We start from the raw sequence: 14,045 nt of genomic DNA, 5'->3' as shown, positions 1-14,045 counted from the left end.
TTCTTAGTTGCTTCCATCTTCCAGTCATCCTACATACCATACTGTCCAATTAGTCTATATAAACTATTCATGATATGATTCTGTTTTTCTATGAAAAAGGCTTCAGTGACTCTCCAGTACCTATAGATTAGATATCTGATATGTTATATATTGTGTAAATTTCATATTCTATATCTATAATTTTATGGATAATTGTATATTATTTATTGTATAATTAAATACCTGATATTTGAACCTACAGATCAAATACTTGATCGTCTTATTTTATTTTATTTATTTTACTAAAAAAAATTTTTTTTGGCATATGGAAATTCCCAGGCTAGGGGTCAAATCTGTGCTGCAGCTCCCAACCTACACCACCGCCACAGCAATGCTGGATCCATGCTACATCTTTCATCTATACTGCAGCTTGCAGCAACGCCAGATCCTTGACCCACTGAGCAGGGACAGGGATCGAATCTGCATCCTTATAGACACTATGTCAGGTTCTTAACCCACCAAGACACAATAGGAACCCCTGATTGTATTTTGTTTTTTGTTTTTATATTTTTTTCTTTTTTTGGCCAATCCCACAGCATGTGGAGTTCCCAGGCCATGGATCAGATCCGAGCTATAGTTGTGACCTAAGCCACAGCTGCAGCAATGCCAGATCCTGAACCCATTATGCTGGGCTAGGGATCAGACCTGCCTCTCAGTGCTCCCAAAACAGTGCTCATCCCATTGTACCACAGTGGGAACTCCTGTTTTCGCTTTCTTTTCTTTTCTCTTCTTTTCTTTTCTTTTTTTTTTGTCTTTCCAGGGCCGCACCTACAGCTTATGGAGTTCGCCAGGCTAGGGGTCTAATCGGAGCTGATGCTACCAGCCTACGCCAGAGGCCCACAGCAATGCGGGGTCTTAGCCACATCTGCGACCTACACCACAGCTCACAGCAACGCCAGATCCTTAACCCACTGAGTGATGCCAGGGATCAAACCCGCAACCTCTTGGTTCCTGGTCAGATTCGTTTCTGCTGAGCCACGACAGGAACTCTGCTTTTTTTTTTTTTTAAGTGAATTTTATTGAAGTATACTTAACTTACAATGTTGTGTTATTTTCAGGTGCACAGTAAAGTGAATCAGCTATGCATATACACATATGTCCATTCGTTTTTTAGATTCTTTCCCCATATAGGCTTTCACAGAGTATTGAATAGATTTCCCTGTGCTGTACAGTAGGTCCTTGTTACTTATTGATTTTATACATGGTAGTGTACATATGCCAATCACAACCTCCCAATCCATCCCTTGCCCCTGCTCCCAGCATATCCCCTTTGGTAACCCTAAGTTTGATTTGGAAATCTTTGAGTCTGTTTCTATTTTGTGAATAAGTCATTTTAATCTAATAAAATGATGCAAAAGAACTGATTGTATTTTTTAAAGAGTCCATAAACTTAGCATGCATACCTGTTCATCAATATTTCCTAAAAGAAAGCTGCTTTATCCAGATATTCCTTTTTTTCAACCCCAAGCTTTCCTTCCTTTCATTGTAACCAGCTCTTATCCCAAATCCCACCTGCTACCCAAAGCTGTTGCTAATCACTCCAGTTACAAAGATCTACCTTCTTCCAACACTCATATTGCTTATTTCCTATATCATCTTATTTTGGACAACAATAAACTTAACTAACATTAGCTATCTAATTCAGGCATTTTTCTAAGGATTTTTTTTTTTCTTTTTTTGTCTTTTCTAGGGCCGCACTCATGGCATATGGAGGTTCCCAGACTAGGGGTCCAGTCAGAGCTGTAGCCACCGGCCTATGCCACAGCCACAGCAATGCCAGATCTGAGCCGTGTCTGCCACCTACACCACAGCTCACGGCAATGCCAGATCCTTAACCCACTGAGTGAGGCCAGGGATCGACCCCGCAACCTCATGGTTCCTAGTCGGATTCGTTAACCACTGAGCCACAACGGGAACTCCTCTAAGTATTTTTTGACTTCTTTGGCTGGGGCTAAAATATACAAATACTTTCTGTTTTACTCAATGCTTTGTTCTTGGTTGGCACTAAATTAATATATGTTGGGTGAACAAATACATAGATGAGAATATGAATAATATAAAACTTACAACTCTAAATGTTCCAAGGCTAATGTAATTCCAGCTTTAGGAATCATAGAAGTAGGGTGAATCAAGTTGCTGAAATTTTGCCCAGGATAAATCATTTATTGAAAACAATATTTGTATTACAGTAATAATAAATGCTGTTCCAGGGTTTCCTGTTGTGGCTCAGTGGGTTAAGAACTCAACATACTGTCTATGAGATTCAGGTTCAATCTCTGGCCTCACTCAGTGGCCTGAGGATCTGTCGTTGTCACAAGCTGTGGCATAGGTTGCAGATGCAGCTCAGTTCCCATATTGCTGTGGCTGTGCTGTAGACCTGCCACTGCAGCTCTCATTTGACCCCTGACCCGGGAATGTCCATATGCTGCAATAAATAAATAAGTAATTAAATGACATTCCAGAATGAATTTTTGTTCTTCTAGTCTATATAATATTTTTATTATGTATATGTATATACATATCTACATATATATCTCTCTCGAATCTCAGCATATGATCCATATATTGAGCAAAATTTAACCAAAAAATTTGAATACTATAAAAAAAAATTTGAACACTCTTTTCGAATTCCTTATAAAGGAATTTGACCTAATTAGACTGGCCCAGAAAGACTTGTATCAGATAATTTTCTCCGTAGCCAGATTTTGACTAAATATATTTATTGTATGCTAAAGTCAGTGTGAGAAATATCAGGGATGTTATTTTGGGGGGAAACATATTCAAAAAAGGCAGAAATTTCACTGATTTTTATAGAAATAATAATTAGGGAGGGGAGTTCCCGTTGTGGCTCAGTGGTTAGCAAATCCAACTAGGAGCCATGAGGTTGCGGGTTTGATCCCTGGCCTTGCTCAGTGGGTTAAGGATCCGGTGTTGCTGTGGCTCTGGTGTAGGCTGGCGGCTACAGCTCTGACTGGACCCCTAGCCTGGGAACCTCCATATGCTGCGGGAGCGGCCCTAGAAATGACAAAAAGACAATAATAATAATAATAGTAATTGGGGAAGACATTCCAGAGAATTCCCGTGCAGTTAATAGTTTTATTAATGACCTGTATGGTAATGATCTCATTGTTTTTGTGGCTTCTCATTTACTGAGGCAAATATACTGCCGCTGCAGCTGCAAGAACTTGGAGTGGTGGCCAATTTGGGGCCACTGAGACTTTATCAACGTCCACACCAGTTGGGGGCTTTCAGAGGGGTTCTCGAGGGTATGCCTCTGTCATGATGGGTGAGTCCTGACCTGGCTGCCTTGTGCATGTAGGTAGAGACCCCAACATTATGCATCTGTTCCGTCATCTCACTCCATCTGGGGGACACAGCCTGTGGCTCTGAGGACTCCTTTACTGAGACTTGACTACCTAAACTACACCTTTGTTTTTCCTGGGAAACTCATATTTTGACGCTGTGACATTTTCGAATTCTTCTGATGGCAGAATGTATAAAACAGTGTCTGGGAACATGAACTTTAGGGTTACGCCTGGATTCAAATCCTGACTCTGCCCCTTATTAGCTGTGTAACATTAGGCAAATGACTGAACCAACTTAACCGATTTCCGCATCTGTGAATTGGGGAGAGTTAGCACTTACATCATAAGGACTCAGTGAACTCTGATGAGAACTGAGATATGCTACATCGGGATTCATGTGGGAATTCCTGTCGTGGCTGAGAGGTTAATGAACCCTCCTAGTATCCATGAAGATTCGGGTTTGATCCCTGGCCTGGCTCAGTGAGTTAAGGATCTGGTGTTGCTGTGAGCTGTGGTGTAGGTCACTGCTGTGAGTTGTGGTATAGGTTGCAGCAGCTTGGATCCTGCATTGCTGTTGCTGTGGTGTAGGCTGGAAGCTATACCTCCAATTCGACCCCTGGCCTGGGAACCTCTGTATGGCTTGAGTGCAGCCCTCAAAAGACAAAAAAAAAAAAAAAAAAAAAAAAAAAAAAAGATTCATGTGTATGGGAAACAGCAAATTGCTTAATCTCTCCTTGCTCCAGTTTCTTATCTGTAATAATGGGATAATGATAACCATAATATTATCGACTTCCTAGGGTTACTAATGAAAGCTTAAGTGAGTTGGTACATAGTACCTGGAATATATAGCCATTCTAAAAATTATAATAATAATATAATAATTATTATAGGTCTTATCCTGATGAGATTGGACCAAAGCACTGGCCCGGTTCCCGTTTTGCCCATGTGATGAAACTACGACAGGCGGCCCTTCGAACTGCGAGGGAAAAATGGTCAGACTACATTCTGGTAAAAACAGATGTTTAATTTCTAGACAATTAGCTAGAATGTGTCCAAATCAACTGCTGATAATCTAGGACTGTGGGAGCAATCAAAACAACTTTCTTACCCATCACCTCCTCAGCTTTTTAATAAAGGTACAAGAAAAATTTTGGAGAACTTAATATCAGAATACCTGGATTTCATCTCAGACCCATTCCTCACATGCATTTTTAGTGAGTAAGCAAATCGACTCCTAAATTATCTGACCTCTTTCATACAGTAGGCATCAGAACCTTTAAGTCTTTTTATTTCATAGGGAATGATATGGGTAAAGCAATATAAAAGGTCTAAACTTTTTACAAGAATTTTGAGGATATGAGAAATTCATTACATAAAAAGAGACGCAGATGAACAGCCCAGAAATGCTATTCCCTTTTGCTCCTGAGTTTCGGCAGATTGGCATCTCTTGCTTAGCTTCCCAGTTACTCCTAATTATGCCAGACTCTCCTGGAAAATTTCTCTCCATGAAAAGATTCCATTACTTTCTTTAGAACTTTGAGAGGTGTCCAATGCTGGGCTTGACAATTAGGAATCGATGTTAGCATAAAAATCAAACTACTTAAGATGGGATTAAGATGGCAGAATAGAAGAACTGGAGCTCAACTTCTCTTCTAAAAACAACAAAGTTCACAACTAAAGGCTGAGAAATCTTCACCCAAATGGACCAGACACCTTAAAAAAGTTATCCTACTCCAGAAGAAAAATAGGAGGCCACATCAAGAGGTAGGAGGGGTGATTTCATAATATAAACAACCCCATACCTCCCGGGTGGGAAGCCCCACAGACTGAAATCTAACTGGTTCACAGAGACTCACCTACAGGAGTGAGAGTTCTGAGCCCCACATCAAACTCTCACATGTGGGTATCTGGCACTGGGAGAAAGAGCCCCTGGAGTATCTGGCATTGAAGGCCAGTGTGGCTTGTGCGTGGGAGCTCCACGGGACTGGGGGAAATGGAAACCCCATTCTTAAAAGGCACACACAGAATTTCACCTCCACTGGGTCCCAGGGCAAAGCAAAGTCGCCATAGAAATCTCAGTCAAACCTGACTGCAGTCCTTGGAGGACATCCTGGGAAAACAGGGGTGAATGTGGCTTGTTGTGAGGGAAGGACATTGAAAGCAAAGCTCTTGGGAATATTCAGCAGCCATGCCTTTCTCTGGAGGTGGCCATTTTGGGAAAATCTGGCCCCACCCATCAGTCAGCTGCTGAGAAGCCCCAGGGCAAACAACAATCCAGGTGGGATCACAGCCCCACCCCTCAGTAACCAAGCTACCTAAAGACCCCTCAGGCACATAGCTGCCTCTAATCCCATCCAGAGACTAAGCCCCACCCACCAGAGGAATTAGAATCAGCTCCACCCACCAGTGGGCAGGCATCAGCCCCTCCCATGAGGAAGCCTACAGCAAGCCCCCATACCAACTTCAGCCACAAGGGGGCAGACACCAGAAGTAAGAGAAGCTACAACTCTATTATCTGTAAAAAGGTCACCACACCAAAAACCTATAAAAATGAAAAGACAGAGAACTATAACTCAGATGAGGGAGAAAGGAAAAACCCCAGAAAATCAGCTAAGCAATGAGGAGATTCTCAGCCTCCAGGAAAAAGACTTTAGATTATTGATATGGAAGATGATGCAAGGCATTGGAAGTAAACTGGAGGCAAAGATGGATAATTTACAGGAAACACTGAGCAAAGAGATGCAAGATATAAAACTTAAACAAGAAGAGATGCAAAATACAATCACTGAAATAAAAAAATCACTAGAAGCAGCTAATAGCAGAATACAGGAAGCAGAAGAACGAATAAGTGAGGTGGAGGACAGATTAGTAGAAATTATGGGTGCAGAACAGAAAAGAGAAAAAAGATTTAAAAGAAATGAGGAGAGTCTCAGAGAACTCTGGGACAACATTAAATGCACCAACATCCATATTATAGGGGTGCCAGAAGGAGAAGAGAGAGAGAAGGGGACAGAAAAAATATTCCAAGAGATAATAGCTGAAAACTTCCCTAACATGGAAAAGGAACCACTCACTCAAGTCCAGAAAGCACAACGAGTACTATATAAAATAAACCCCAGGAGGAATACACCGAGACACATATTAATCAAACTGACCAAAATTAAAGACAAAGAGAAAATCTTGAAAGCAGCTAGGGAAAAGAACAAGTAACATACAAGGGAACCCCAATAAGGTTATTGGCAGATTTTTCAGCAGAAACTCTGCAGGCCAGAAGGGAGTGGCATGATATACTTAATGTGATGAAAGGAAAAAACCTCCAACCAAGATTACTTTACCCAGAAAGGCTCTCATTCAGATTTGAAGGAGAAATCAAAAGCTTCACAGATAAGCAAAAGCTGAGAGAATTCAGTGACGCTAAACCAGCCTTACAACAAATACTAAAGGAACTTCTCTAGGCAGAAAAGAAAAGATAGCAACAGGAAACAAAAATTCCACAAATGACAAGGCTCACCAGTAAAAGTATATATTCAGTAAAGATACAAAATCATCCAGGCACAATTATACCACCAAAATCAGAAATCATGAGAAGAGGTGGGTACAAATGCAGGACACTGGAGATGAACTTGCAATTAAGAGACCAACAACTTAAAACAATCTTATATACATATAGACTCATATCAAAACTTCAGAATACCTTGCAAACCAAAAATTTATTGTTGATACACAAAGAAAAATCAACTCAAATACAACACTAAAGATAGTCATCAAACCACAAATCAATGTTTTATCCCATTCTTGTCTTCCAGAAACCTGTCTCAATTGGAAAGGACAGCTCCCTGGGCAGCAAGGAGCTACCATCCCAACTCCCTTTTGAAAATTGATGAAGGCTTTTCTCCCCACAAACTTATGGGAACCTAGTTCTTCATCTGTGGCCCCCACAGATCTATTAATTCTTTTGGTACACATTTTCCAGTACAACACGAGAAATGACACCAATAAAGCAAAGCCAGTAATTTTTCATTAAATTAATGGATGTCTGTTCTCTGTTACTAGACTCTTAGATCCTAAAGGGAATACTTTGCACCTATGTCTGTCCCTAGCTCCTCAACCACAACAAAATCAGCCCAGTAATTAATCAGATACACACACACACACACACACACACACACAAACTCAATACAAGTAATTTTGTAGAGGTTTTCAAATTGTGGTGATATTTAACATTGTATAGCTATTTAAATGTCATCGAAGTATACAATTCCTGACCTACAAAATTTTTTATAAACAGGTTGCTTATTATAAGAATGAAGGCTTTTTTTTTTCTTTTTCTTTTTAGGGCTGCACCTGAAGCATATGAAAGTTCTTGGGCTAGGGGTTGAATTGGAGCTGCAGCTGCCAGCCTATGCCACAGCCACAGCAATGCCAGATCCTTAACCCCCTGATCAAGGCCAAGAATCGAACCTGCATCCTCATGGACACTATATTAGTTTTTAACCCGCTGAGCCACCATGGGAACTCCAAGAATGAAAGCTTTTGATTATTTATTTTGTGCTTGCATGAGAAAATATACATAACATAAAACCTACCATTTTAATTGTTTTTAAGTGTGATTATTTTATATGACTGAAACTGTGGTTATCCTGTCCCTGTAAATGAGTCAATGTTAACATGGGCTTCTGGTAAGAATGCAAAATAGCTTCTTTGGTTAACATGGGTTGATTTAGTGTACTTTAAACAAGAATTCTCATTGTAACATTAAAAGAGCATTGACGGATCTATTGTGGGCCGTTTTGGCCTTACTATAGACAAGCTAATTAGGTCTGTCCATTTGTACTGAGAATGGGCACTCAGGAAGTGTGTGGATCACTAAGGGCTGGGGAGCCATTTGTGCCTTACACTTAAACCCCCAACCAAGGTGTATGCTGCGTCCTGGTTGAGGATGTGCCCATTACGGTATGACCAATTCATTGCTTGGTGCCTTAGGCAAAGCTGAACATGTGAAAGTTAGACTAGCTGCGTTTTGCCTGAATGAAAGCCATCCAGCTGCAATGGGCTTCCGTGATACAGACATGGATAGACCATCTGTCATGACCAAGTTTCTGTGATTATCAGGCCAGGGTTGGCTTTACTCTCGTACCCATCACTGAAAAGTGCCTCTTCCTCTGATGTCGTCCTTTTCTTTTCCTAGTTCATAGATGTTGACAACTTCCTGACGAATCCGCAGACCCTCAGTCTATTGATGGCAGAAAACAAAACCATCGTGGCCCCCATGCTGGAGTCCCGGGGCCTGTACTCCAATTTCTGGTGCGGAATCACACCTCAGGCAAGTCTTTCAGCTCATTGATCAGAAGTTGTGAGTTTTAACAGGGCAGCCATGTGTCAACAGTAGCCCCGTCAACTTTTTTTATGATTTTCTCCCTTAAAAGACCCCTGCCATTGTGTTACCAGAGCAAGCATTTTCGGGAAAGGAGGTAAGTCCAGGTCCACTGCCACAACCCAGTGAGCTCTTCTGTATTAAAGGATGATGAAGAAAATATTCTTTTTTTTTTTCTGGCCATTTCTTGGGCCACTCCCGAGGCATATGAAGGTTCCCAGGCTAGGGGTCTAATCGGAGCTGTAGCCACTGGCCTACGCCAGAGCCACAGCAACACAGGATCCGAGCCGAGTCTGCAACCTACACCACAGCTTACGGCAATGCCGGATCCTCGACCCACTGAGCAATGCCAGGGATCGAACCCACAACCTCATGGTTCCTAGTCGGATTCGTTAACCACTGCGCCACGACGGGAACTCCAAGAAAATATTCTAATGATCTTAGCATGAGACACTTTAAGCAATAAAGCTTGCTGAAATTTTTACTTTTTTTCTCACTGACTCAGAATTTTTTAAAAATTAAATATATTTTTCATATATAAATTTAAAAAATTTTTGATGATTTTTCTTTGTTCCATTATAGTTGATTTACAGTGTTCTGTCACATTTTCTACTGTACAACAAAGTGACCCAGTCACACACACACGCATATATACATATACATTCTTTTTCTCACATTATCCTCCACCATGCTCTATCACAAGTGACTAGATATTGTTCCCTGTGCTATCCAGCAGGATCTCATTGCTTATTCATTCCAAATGCAATGGTTTTCATAAAAAATTAAATATTTTTTGTCATTAAAAGTAACATAAGAACACTCTAAAAAGCCAGAAATAGAAAAAAGTTTTTAAAAATTGTGTTAATCCCTACCACTCTAACCTCATAAATAACAGGTTGCATGTTTTTAACTCTGTCATCAAGTGGCCTGGGAACATCCATGTGCTACAAATGCAGCCATAAAATAAATAAATAAATATAAAAATATTTAAGTCATTTGCAACTTTTAACGAGCGTAAGGACCATATGATTAATATAATTTTTTCCCATATTTAATGTTATTATCTTAGGATAGCTTCTGAGACATGGATTTAGTGAGTCAAAGAGTATTAAATGTTTTAATGACCTTTGATATGTTGCTGAATTTCTTTCCAAAGAGAGCTAATAATTAGAACTGCTCTGGTAGATGTTTTTACAAAATTCAAGTTAAAAACAAACTTTAAATTTCTGTCATCTCTCTTTCCCATTGTAAACTCTTCAAAGTCTACGGATCTGTTACGGTGAATGTTTATGGCTGATTCTATAGTTTATTGATTGATTTTACTGGCCACACCCACAGCATGCAGAAGTTCTGGGGCCAGGAATCAAACCCGCAACTTAACAGCAGCTTGAGCCATAGCAGATGACAATGTCAAGCTCTTCACCCACTGAGCCAGGAGGGAACTCCTATTGTTTATTCTTTAGTTAATCAATTAAAGAGAGAAATTAAACTGACTAGTGTAGTGTATATCCATGTAGGATAAAGATGCTCCAAGGGAAAACTGTGTTCTCATGCTCAAAAGAGCTAAATTTTTCAGTCCCTCTTTTATATTTGGCTTGGTTTTGGATGAAGACTGAGGACAGTGGTGTACTGATAAAGGTTTAATGACTGGCTGGCTGGCTGTAGGGGAGAAACCCTGATTGGTAGCATTTGCCAGTTTTCAAGGTGTAAGTACTTCCACTGTGCAAATAAATTAAATGGTGTTTAAGCTAAGGGAAAGGTTAAGTAAACTGCAGTACAGTCACTTGATGACATAATTATTAAAAGTATACAAAGCTTGCTGACTGTAGTTTATTTGGAATGGTGAGAATTAGCTTTAGGATTTTGTTTTTAGACTTCAAGCTACCAACATGTCAGCTGGCTTGCAAACTTCCTGGAAATTTAACAGTCGGTTGCTCTAGCACACCACTGGATGGGGCAGTCCCCTTTTGTTACAGTTATTTCCTGCAGTCCCAAGAGATTTTGAAAGCACGTTATCCATATCTCTTTTAGGGATATATTAAGGTCACATTTATCAAAGCCATTCAGTCCTTTGGGGAGAAGATGTTATGTTAGGTTCATTTAAGCTCATGCACTCTCAGTTAATAATCCACAGTGTTTCACGTGGCTCTGGGATAATTTTAATGAGTTCTGCATTGACACTAACAACAAAAGTGGATTATCCTAGGAACCACAGCCTCCCGATTTCTGTTGTCTAATTTGCTTTAATATTAAAAACTCACTTACTTTGCACTTAAAAACTGAGCAATTTAGGGGCAATTCTAATTTACCTCTGTTTCTGGTTTTCTATCCTTCCCAGTCAGGCTTCTGCTGGGGCAGAAACAGAAACAGCCAATGACTTCATAAGCTTATGGCAGGCCTTGGTTTCCGAGCCTTTAAACACAACCAAAACAGAGTGACCTTGGTTTTGTCTGGCCAATGAATGGGAATTATTACCAACAACATTTGGTTTATGTGGAAAAAGAGACACATCCCTTGCGTCCTCCTGTCTACAGGAAGCATACTAAGTCTCTTGCTCTCTCTCTTCTCTCTCTTTTTTTTTTTTTTCTACTTCCTTCCTCCCTTCCCCCAGGATATTTGGTGATTCATCATCCTCATGAATTTCCCAAGCTTCTCCATCTGAGAACGTTGCTCCTAAGTAGTCTAGAACTTTGTATTTGACATGTGTTTTTAGACAGTCCTTTGAAGAACCAGTCTTCTCTTTATCCCTTGAAAGACCACTCATAAGTTGAGGCTATTGAGTGACCCTTGAGTTAAAGGCTAATACAAATTGTAGGAATACTAATACTTCCCATAATGCATTACAGTTCCCAACACAGCTTCGTAGACCTCATCACACGTGATTCCTTCTACAACCCTGGGAGATAGACTGCTTTCATCCTATCTTTTTCTGGAGAAGAAACTTAGGCTCAAAGAGATTGCGTGTGGGCTGAAATCAGACAGCGGGATGGTTAAGATGATGCCAAGACTCCTGTCTTCTAAGTCTTCATTTGGGATCCTTCTACCTTATCACGTGGTCAACATGAGCATTAGCTCAGCTGTAACACTAGCCTAGACACTGAGGGGAATCAGAGAAGAGGCTGTAGTACCTAACGTGGGTACTGTCATCATTGCCGAAAATGTGACCCTAAAGAAATGTGACTGATGAATGAAAATGTGAGAACTTTTGCCACCACTGGGTATGGTGCCCTTCAGAGCACTGACATTGTCAAACTTTATACACATTCCATAAGCCTGCTCTCACCTAAAACATTTTTGGAACTATCTTTCAAAGCTTCTACATTCTTGAAAGTATGTTTTGTTGAGACACATCATCTTCTCTGGAATGGGTTTGAGCCTTGGCAATGGTCAAGTTATAATTGATGCTGCTGGAGTATAAACTCTAGAGGATTTTACACCTCATGAGGGCTAAGACTGGCTTGTCAATTTACTGCTAAGTCTCTAGCATTTAATACCGCCTGGTGTATAGTAGGCACTCAGTAGATGTTTGTTGAATGAACAGTTGAATTTGGAGGGAAAACAAACTGGGTTGCTCCAAACAAGCATGTTGAAAACCACAAAGTAGGGGAATTGGCTGTTCCATGTGCTTGTCCAGAGGAAATATTCCAAAGGAGAATCACCCCAAAGTATGGAGCAGTAGCAGCTCCACCAGGATACTGAATAGTAATTGCATTGAAAGAAGGCTCTGTTTGTATGTTTAAGTATGGTGTGTTTAGTTAAAAATATTAGCCAGCATGATGTAGTCATTTTAATAATAGCCAATATTTACTGATGCTTTCTTAGTGCTAGGCACTATTCTAAGCATTTTTTAGGTTTTACCTTACTTGTTTCAGGCAGCCCCAGAGTGAGTGACATCGTTCCTGTTTTACAGATGAGGAACTAGGCATAGAAAGGTTGAGTGACCTGATCAATACCTGCAGACAGTAAATGGGTGGGATTTGACCTCAGGCAGCCAGATCCCAGAACCTGTGCTCTTAACTGCTCTTCTCTGCCATCTGTGACTCCTCAACATCATATTCAATCATAAGTCAACATAAATTATACCTTTATGAAACTTAAGAGATATGCTTAAACCAAAATTACTTCTGATAACAAAACCCTTTTAGTAATGTTTTATATGTAAATTGCATTTCTTGAGCTCAGTTGGAGATTCTTAGACCAAGATAAAGAGAGTGAAGGTACCTTTGCTCGAAGACTTGTATTTAACTAGTGATGACTTAGGATCAGCCTTACAGAAGGCTGGGAAAGAGGAAGCCCTCCAATCAGAGAACATAACCCACCCATTTGCTCCCTACAGGGCTTCTATAAACGGACTCCAGACTATCTTCAGATTAGGGAATGGAAGAGGTTGGGCTGCTTTCCCGTTCCCATGGTCCACTCCACGTTCCTAATTGACCTCAGGAAGGAAGCGTCTGACAAGCTGATGTTCTACCCCCCGCACCAGGACTATACCTGGACCTTTGATGACATCATCGTCTTTGCTTTCTCCAGCAGGCAAGCAGGTACTGTTGGTATTCAGTTGTTCTCCCACCATGGAAGCACTCTAAACAACCAGCTCTTTTGTATTGTGCATTTTACCTAAAAAACACTCTTATATAGGGAAATGGGCTTCCTATTCAAGTAGTGTTGTAGGCAATTAACTGTCTGCAGTAACCATACCAGCGCCCTCTGTGTTGCTGTCCTTGTGAACACCAATGACCAAAAACCAGAACCAACCCCTACCTGGGAATCCACTCGGGTTATTTTAAGTGAAGGCGGAACAGTGATGGTGGTGGTGGGAGCCATGAGCATGTGATTGGTTATTTATGGTGCTATTGCATTGCTGCATTCATTACAGGAGTTCTTTTATTAATTAGAAAGCTGTGACAAAGGCCCAGAACAACACTGGGAAAGACCCAGACTTAAAAAATGGAAGTTTATTTCATCTCAAAAAAAAAAAAAAGAAAATCAGAGCTGGCATAGTGGCTCTGTTCCACAGTTTTCAGAGACTCTGTTGCTTCTCCACCCTCTCTGAGGTATTGTCCTTAATCATATGACACACGACATCTCATCAGGATGGATGCATTTCAGCCTTTGAGTGGAAACCAGAGAGAAGAGGGCACTCTCCTGCCCTTTAAGGGCACAATTTAGAAGTCGAACCCATCACTGCCATGCACAGCCCATGAGCCAGACTTAGTCATAAGACAATACCTAGCCGAAGGGTTGTCTTTATTCTGCACAGTGGAGAGCCCCAAGTCTCTCTCTCTCTTGAAGGAGAAGACAGATTTGGGGAGGCAACCTGCTGTCTC

At 40.8% G+C, this 14,045-nt stretch overlaps 1 protein-coding gene across 1 annotated transcript in view; it reads left to right on the top strand.

Moving 5' to 3' along the window:
* Positions 1-14,045, top strand: part of COLGALT2 (collagen beta(1-O)galactosyltransferase 2) — a 141,287-nt gene that overhangs the window by 77,393 nt on the left and 49,849 nt on the right. Inside the window, exons 3-5 of the mRNA XM_003482738.4 lie at positions 4,235-4,352; positions 8,533-8,667; positions 13,055-13,259. Coding sequence (XP_003482786.2) covers positions 4,235-4,352; positions 8,533-8,667; positions 13,055-13,259 — 458 coding nt within the window. The remainder of the gene's footprint in view (positions 1-4,234; positions 4,353-8,532; positions 8,668-13,054; positions 13,260-14,045) is intronic.

This window comes from Sus scrofa, chromosome 9 (genome assembly GCF_000003025.6).
Source record: "Sus scrofa isolate TJ Tabasco breed Duroc chromosome 9, Sscrofa11.1, whole genome shotgun sequence".
In the NCBI taxonomy this organism is placed as follows: Eukaryota; Metazoa; Chordata; class Mammalia; order Artiodactyla; family Suidae; genus Sus; species Sus scrofa.
This window is presented reverse-complemented; position numbering and strand designations above follow the sequence as displayed.